The sequence below is a fragment of the Calonectris borealis genome, chromosome 13, assembly GCF_964195595.1.
Source record: "Calonectris borealis chromosome 13, bCalBor7.hap1.2, whole genome shotgun sequence".
NCBI lineage: Eukaryota > Metazoa > Chordata > Aves > Procellariiformes > Procellariidae > Calonectris > Calonectris borealis.
The window spans coordinates 14,809,815-14,818,105 of NC_134324.1; the positions used below are offsets into that span (position 1 = coordinate 14,809,815).

Consider the following 8,291-nt stretch of genomic DNA (forward strand, 5'->3'; position numbering starts at 1 on the left):
CCAATGGGAGAATCTGGCGCAATGAAGACTTACCCTTCCTAAAGGAAGATTGAGTTAGGGAACATTTGGGGAAGAAAAAAAAGGTATAGACACAAGTCAGTGGGACCCGATGAGATGCATCCCTGAGTACCGAGGGATCTTGTCAAAGTCCTAGCTGGACTAGGTGACCTCCAGAGGTCCCTTCCAATATCACACTGAAACTTTCATAAAAAGCTTTCTCCCTAGTTTTAAAAAACAAAAAAAAACCAACAAAAAAAAAGGTGGTTGCCACTTTTTAATGTTAGCTAGACAACATCTCAAACTGACAAAAGTACTCTCTGAATATGTGTCGCTGTAGATAATTATTGTTTGTGTTTATCTCTTTTACTAGTTACATGTGGTAAGAATTCTGTGTGCTGGCTCTTTCTATGCCTGAGTTACAGCACTTTGCTCTCGATGCTTTTAAGCTTTCACACTTCCTTGGTATTATTCATTATAATTAAGTAGAATTTGACAGCAATGTAACCTCTAGCCCTTTTTATGAAACAATACTATTACATCATAATTGTTTAATAATTTTGATATTTGTTATGTGCAACAGTGTAAGAAGCTTGTGTTGGAATCTAAAAAGTTTAAATTATGCCATTGTTGGAATGCTATAAATGCATAATATTACTGTGTTCAAAAATAAAGGAATGTTAATTTCTCTGTTTAGAGAATGTTTAACTTCCTTAAGGGTAAAGATCTCATAAATTTAATACTGAAGTATAGTTAATTATATCTCCTGAAAACAGTTGATCTGAGTGCTTTTTCTTGATATATCTATTTTAAACAAACCTAAACTTGCCAACTGTGCCACAGGGAGAGCTGTATTGGTAACAAACAGATTTGAATATTTGAAAGTTTTTTTGGTAGACAAATTATTCTCAAAGCTGAGTTACTATTTAAGTATTAAATAGATTATTAGTTGCAATACTTAAGTGCTCTTTCTTTCAGAGAACTGCATGTCTGTACATTCAGATGATTAGATAGTGATTACATATGACTTGTGTTTGTGTAGGAAGTGGACCAGCTGCGTTTGGAAAGATTGCAAATTGATGAGCAGCTTCGACAGATTGGAGCTACTTCTAGGCCACCACCAAATCGTACAGATAAGGAAAAAGGGTACATGACTGATGATGGTCCAGGACTTGGACGCGGTAGTCGACCTTACAGAAACAGAGGGCATAGCAGACGTGGTCCAGGCTATGCTTCAGGTAGGTAACTAGAAACGCTTACAGTTTTAAGAGTGGCCTATTGTCTTTTGATTTCTTTAAGAAGACTGGACTTGGAAACAGAGCTGTTAAAACAGAAATTCAATTAAGATTGAGTATTAATATTTGAAAATTGTCTAGAGCTTTCTGCTGTAGAAAATATTCCAAAGTAAAATGTCGTGCTTATATGTAATCTAAACTTACTTCCATGAAGCTCCTGTCTCTTACAGCATGCTTATGTCTTCTACATTATGAATTCATTAGGGCAAGGGTTATTTTACCTATATTTTGAACAATTCCTGATAATAAAGCCACAGTTCTCATTTGAGCCTGTAAGAGGCTATCTTAATATAAATATATATAAGTGAAAAAACCATGTAGCTCAATTTGCAGAAAAGCTATTTTCCTCATATTAAATTGAACTTTTACATTTTTACTAGAAGAGCATAGTCACGAAAATATAGTGTTCCTCTTTAAAACCTTGTAAAATGCATTAATGAATAGTTTTCAGGATTGTGCTTCTTCAGAGCAATCTATTACTTCATCATCCATAACGTAGATCAGCTGTTGTTTGTCCTGACTGAAAGGCCTGTAGTATGAGCTTGATAAAACAGTCTTAGCTTACATGCTACATAATACAAAATTAAGGTTTTTGTGCTGAAGCCCTTTTAATGTTTTTAGAAGATGTGAGCTCACCTGGCTAATAACAGGGTTATGGGGGAAAAAAATGGGGAAAAGAACCAGCTTTTATCAGTGAAGGTGATCTGTTAACTGGAAAAATTGTAATGGCCAGTTATTTTGGATTTGAGACATTTCTAGCATTCTGACTTCGTTCTCTGCTTTTGTAGTGTGTGTTACAGGCTGTTTCATGATGGAGTTTTTTTCTTTTCATAGAGGAGTTTTCATAGAGGACTTGCGGTGGTGAGGGGAGATGGACAGGTTATATTCAGAAGTTTCAGTTTTGGAAATATGAAAGAAAGTCTAGTCTATTAGACTTCTTATGTTTTACTACATTTGCATAGTAGATTCAGTAATATATTGATAGGTTGATAACACCAAGTAACTATAAACATGTGGCACACTTAATTATTTAACCTTAAACACTTCTAACTTTTATTTATGTCTGTCTTGACTTTTTGAAGAAGTAATACAAAAATGTGTGTAATACACATTATGCACATTATAGAGGTTGGGAGGCAAAAAATCCCAAAACTGTTTATTAAAAAAAAAAAAAAAAGAAAAACATACTTTTTTCATTCTACTATAGTATTTTCATGCTAAGCTGCACTGGCATGTTTGGATTTTTTTTTTATCCTCTTGATAGGAACTAATTCTGAAGCATCAAATGCTTCTGAAACAGAATCTGATCACAGAGATGAACTTAGCGATTGGTCGGCAGCCCCAGCAGAAGAGGAGCGAGACAACTACCTTCGTAGAGGAGATGGGCGAAGACGTGGAGGTGGTGCGAGAGGGCAAGGAGGGAGGGGTCGCGGAGGATTCAAAGGTAAATGTAGACTTAATTTTGAAAAAGGGGTCAGTGTTGGTATCCGTAAGCAAACTCACTTCTGTCAGCCTCTTGTTTTGTCGTCTGCTCCAGCCTCCTAGCCATCCTGGTGGCCCTCTCCTGAATTCTCTCCACTTTGTCGATCTCTGAATATTTTATTTCAGATGTGTTGAATGTTGAGCAGAGGGGAATAATCCCTTCTTTTGACCTGCTGGCTGCACTCTGACTAACACAACCCATTATTCAGTCAGCTGTCGTTGCTGCAAGAGCACACTCATGTCTTATTCAAGTTGTCCACCAGGACAGCTCCTTTTGTGGAGCTGCTAAATACACAGTCAGTCCACAGCATGTGCTATTGTGTGGGGTTGTCCTGTTGAAGCTGTGGGACTTGGGATTCATCTTTAAACCTAAAGAGTTTTCTGTCAGCCCATTCCTTCAGCTTGTTGAGGTCCTTGTGATTAGCAGCCCTGACCTCCAGTGTATCAAACCACTTCCCAGAGTTTGGTGTCATCTGTAGAACTGCTCAGGAGGTATTCCATCCCAGTGTCTCTTCATACATTATATAAAGCCTCTCTTCCCTATATAAATAAATTAGGATAGCATTCTAAATCATTTGCTTTCCTAATATGCATCTTGACTCAAGTTTGTGGGCTGTACCATCACACGTGGAGGTCAAGGAATCAAGTTCTAGTTTGTTAATGGATACAGAAAAATATTTTATAATCTGTCTTACTCATTCAGCCATCCATATTCCCTTGTATTTGATTTTCATGCAACAGGATTATATGAGGTTGTAATTTGTGTTCAATGGAAAGGACCAGGCAAAAGTAAGATGGGAGAACTTACTTAAGTTAAACACATACATGTTATAATGTGATACTTTATTATATTTATTTGTTTAAATATTTTTGTCTACAACTCTGCTTATTTCTTGAAATGTTTTTTTCAAAGTATGGGTATTGCTTAATTTAATAAGATTTTTTGAAAAAAGGTAATGCAGAATTTAGAAAGCTCATAAGCCATTAGAAAAAATGTGAACATGTTAAACCTTACTAAAATTGACTGTAGTTCCCTCCTATGGTTAATCATTTTGAGAGGTGTTTTCAGTAGACAGTCTCTTTTAAACTGTGGTGGTTTTAAACACTGTGGTTTTGTCTACGTTGATTAACATCTGAGAATATTTTCTGTAGTGATTCTTGGCCCATAGTTTAAGAACTGTTGTTATATGTTATTAAGAATATTTGTTTAGTGTTCTTTAGCATGAAAATTTTGAAGTAATTCCCTATTATGCTTGCATAAATTTTAAGTAAAAGATCATCACATGTCCTTGTTGAGCAACTTAGTTGATTAATTCTTCTTACAGGAAATGATGAACAGTCACGAACAGATAACCGTCAGCGTAACTCAAGAGATGCAAAAGGGAGAACAGCAGATGGATCTCTTGAGGTAATTTTTCTCTTATTGGAACTCTGCGCTGTTTAAAATTGCGTAAGTGTCATATACTGACATTAGAGTTTTCAAAGGCGCAAGCAACACAGTAGCCTTGTGGTTCCTTATTCCCTAATTCCCTAATCAGATCTGCAAGAGTTCTGTGTCATTTTGTAACATATACGCAGGAATCTCGATATATCAAGTTGTGTAAAGATGCAACTTCATAATGTTAGCTTAGCTCTCCCTTTGGTTAGAACTCTGATCACGAGTCCCAGGGATTTACTAACCAGCTTGATTTCAGTCTTTGTTCTTACTAGCTTTTTGTTTTTAGCTTTTCTTTCTTGCTGCGTTGTGTGTTGTTGTCTGTCGCCTATATACCTGAGGGAGGAGAATCCTTAACGCTTTATAAAAAAAGAGAGTGTGTTGTAGCCAGAATCTTCAGAGTAAGAAAGATTAAACTTCAGAAACTACCTTCACTACTAAATGAAACATTTGCAATTGAAGGCTATGCAATCTAGAAAGTAAGTTAAAAATGCACATCAAGAAACTGTTCACGTCATGTATTGAAATATTTTATAACTTGAAATATTTTATAGCCTTTCGTAAAGATATTTCTACAATTTTTTTCAAATATGTTTTGTTGCATAAGGTTATTCAGGCTGATATTTTATGTACATATGTTAAGTTTCCCCACATGGAAACTTTTCTTGCTTCAAATGATAACGTGCAAACCTTCTACCATCTCTTACCGCATAGGATGAGTTATGTTGGGAGGAAGAAATAATGAGCAGCTGCAAGCTGCCGCCTTCTCTGTGGTGTTACCAGGAGTCATGGTTCTGATGGAAGATTGAGATGACTCTTGGTTTGGTTTTAGAAAGCCTGTTTAAGAAAGGAGAGGGGGAAAAATGGAACAAGTGACCAAATGCTTAGTTTTCCAAGTGGGAGTGCTGAACTTGAAGTACCTGAATACGTATCTGAAATGCAAACAATTAACATGCAAAAAAAATTTTTTCACGGCCACACAACTTTTATAGTTAATCAGTAATTAAGTTATAAAGTTTGAAGTAGACAGTAGAGAATTTTGGTGCTGAAAAAGAAACTAAAGCACTTATCAACAAGTCGTGATTTTTCTGTTACTCTGAGATTTCGTTGAGGTGATATTCTGTATGAAAATAAGTACTTGCATATCGTTGAAACTGACTGATCAAGTTGTAAAAATTTTGTAATATTTCAAGGAATAAGGGCTTACCCCCTTTACAAGCATAAAAATTTTGCTTTCAAAATGCTTTTTTGAAATTTTTTATGACCACTTAAAAAGGCCGCAGAAGTCTTTTTGGTGGATTAAGTGAAACTTTGTTCACATTCAAAAGGTGGCTGAGTAGATTTTTTTTTTTGAGTATTAGTATCATTTCATGGCTGCTTTTCTATGTTCTTTTTTTTTCTTTCCCCAAAAAAAAAAAAGTTTGTATACAAGAAGTAGAAAGTTGAATTATTGAAAGTGAAATGATGTTTCAAAGTTCCATCTGCTATTAGTTTTTCAACTTTCTCTTGCACAAACATACTGGAAAAAAAATTTTTTAGTTTCCAAGGCTAGGTATATGGGAGGTTTTTTGGTTTCAGTTTTTTTAGGTCATAAGTGTGTAGCATTTTTGTACAGAAGACAATTCACACACTCTCCATTTCAGCTGGATACATTTAACAAAGCCTAAGGGTGTAGTACTATTTGTGTCTTCTGACTAATCAATAGTGCTCCTCCCAGGCTGCTAAGGTAGCAAATGCATAAGGGGTGGATGAAAGGAAGAGAATGCTTTATATAACTCTGACTTGTTCCAGATCAGAATTGACTGCAATAATGAAAGGAGTGTCCACACTAAAACATTACAGAATACCTCCAATGAAGGTAGTCGGCTGCGCACGGGTAAAGAACGTAATCAGAAGAAAGAGAAAACGGACAGCGCAGAAGGTCAACAGCCGCTGGTGAATGGAGTACCCTAAACTGCATAATTCTAAAGTCATATTTCCTATACTGTTTCAGTAATTCCTATTCCATGTTAGAGAAACTTGTTAGGCCAAAGACAAATAGTAGGCAAGATGGCGCAGGGCATGAAATGAACATATGTTCTCTGTTAGCCTTTTTTAACATCAACAGTATGCAGTTGTTTTCAGAATAAGAAGTTATTCAAATATTTGCATAAAAATATCTGAATTTCCGAAAATCGCTTTCAAGTACATATTGCAGTTCAAACAATGAGAGATTCTTTTTTGTTTGTTTTAAAAATACTGAGCTGTGCATTGGTAAACTTTCTGTTCAGTTGTACCATTTTAACACATCGGGTCAAATTCACTGCTCAATTTCAATTTTCAGAATAAATAGTGTTTGCAGTAATCAAATTGGCTTCTGTTTTCAATCTAACTTACAAGTTCTTCATGAAATGCTATGTCGTTTTATGTCCTGTGTCAGTTCACATTCTGGTCCACCTTTTTCAATATTTTAGTGGACCCTGAAATATGTGTGATGTAACAATTGTCATTTTCATTAGCAAAAAAGTTGTATGATCTGTGCCTTTTTTATATCTTGGCAGGTAGGAATATTATATTTGGATGCAGAAATCAGGGAAGATGAGTTGGTAACACTAAATGTAAAATATATGTAGCAATCCTTGTCAGACGTTAGTACTTTATAGACAAGTGCATGCTTTCCATAATTTTTTCCTTACATAAACATTGGGTTAGGCAGTTATAAGAATAGGAAATTTATTTTGCACTGAAGATTTGGCAAATAGTGTTATTGAAAAAGGGGTGTAATTTTTTTCTTTGTAGGCAGTACAGAAGCTTTTTTTTTTTTAAAAAAAAAAAAAACCTTTCCATTGTGGAAAACTAAAAAACTCATTGTTACTGAGGGAACAAGTGTAACGTGTTCACAAGCTAGTAATGTGTGCCCGCTATTTGGCCAGATGACCAGTTTAAAGCGCTGATGTTTTGCATCCTCCCAGAATTTTTTGAATTGCTTATTTTAATTTGGGGACTATCTCAGGAGAGGTAGGAAGAAAATCACCACGTGTAACACCCTGGAAAGTACAGATGTAGTAGTCGGAGATATTGGAGGTAGAACAAAAATTCATCATATTTTGAGGTACAAAGTCTGAATTACCAGCCAATTTGAAGGTGTCACAGAACTTGATCCCAAGTACTGTCGTACACCAGGGTAGGGTGGGAAGTGGTGGGAGGAGCTGTGCTTTTTTTTATTTCTGATCACACATTAAACGTACTGGGCAAAACTGTATAAGGACCTTCATTTTAATCCATTTTTATTCGGATTACTCCAGAAGGAGAGCCACTGTTTATGTACAGAATTGTACAAATTTGACCTTGCCTCTGATGTATTTTGTGAGTTTTGTTTCTTTGCTTTTTTCCATTCTTTTTTTTCCTTGCATACAGGTGAGCATACTAAAAATGGCAACGAACTGCACATGATTTAACAAATATAAAAATGTCTTAAAAAGTATTGCCAAACATTAATGTTAATTTCTAGTTATTTATTTTGGGAATGTATAGTATTTGAAAACAGAAATTGGTACCTTGCACACATCATCTGTAAGCTGTTTGGTTTAAAATACTGTAGATAATTAACCAAGGTAGACTGACCTTGTAATGTAACTGCTCTTGGGCAATATTCTCTGTACATATTAGCTACAACAGATTGGATTTTATGTTGACATTTGTTTGGTTATAGTGCAATATATTTTGTATGCAAGCAGTTTCAATAAAGTTTGATCTTCCTCTGCTAACTGATGTTGATGCAATCCTTATAAATGATTGCTTTTAAAAATCTCAACTTAAAAAAAGTGGAGAGAAAGTATTTCTTTGTTTAGACTTTAACTGTAGCCATTGTTTATTTACACGTTTTAGAAGACTTCTAAAATATTACCAGTTTTCAAAAATATGGCACATAATGCTCAAGAAAATGCAATCCAATTATGAAATGGTACAGTACCTGTTGAGTTGTCACACTACATGCACTATATTTCTCACGTTCAGTGGTTGAGTTCACTAAGGTGCTAACTAGGTTAAATGTGAAATTACCAAACTATAGTCTGATTAATTAGCTGCATTCCATTTTCAAG

The 8,291-nt window shown here is 35.2% G+C and overlaps 1 protein-coding gene across 4 annotated transcripts in view; it reads left to right on the forward strand.

Moving 5' to 3' along the window:
• The window catches only part of FMR1 (fragile X messenger ribonucleoprotein 1), a 34,876-nt gene extending 26,921 nt beyond the window's left edge, over positions 1–7,955 (forward strand). The window contains exons 12-15 of one of the 4 annotated variants that reach the window (XM_075162259.1): positions 1,040–1,235; positions 2,557–2,736; positions 4,100–4,182; positions 6,001–7,955. In XM_075162259.1, the coding sequence (XP_075018360.1) occupies positions 1,040–1,235; positions 2,557–2,736; positions 4,100–4,182; positions 6,001–6,162 (621 nt within the window). In that variant the 3' untranslated portion in view covers positions 6,163–7,955. Of the gene's footprint in view, positions 1–1,039; positions 1,236–2,556; positions 2,737–4,099; positions 4,183–4,498; positions 4,604–6,000 lie in introns of those variants that run through there. The other 3 variants (XM_075162263.1, XM_075162261.1, XM_075162262.1) reach the window with 3 other exon arrangements.
• Positions 7,956–8,291: the final 336 nt, after the last annotated feature.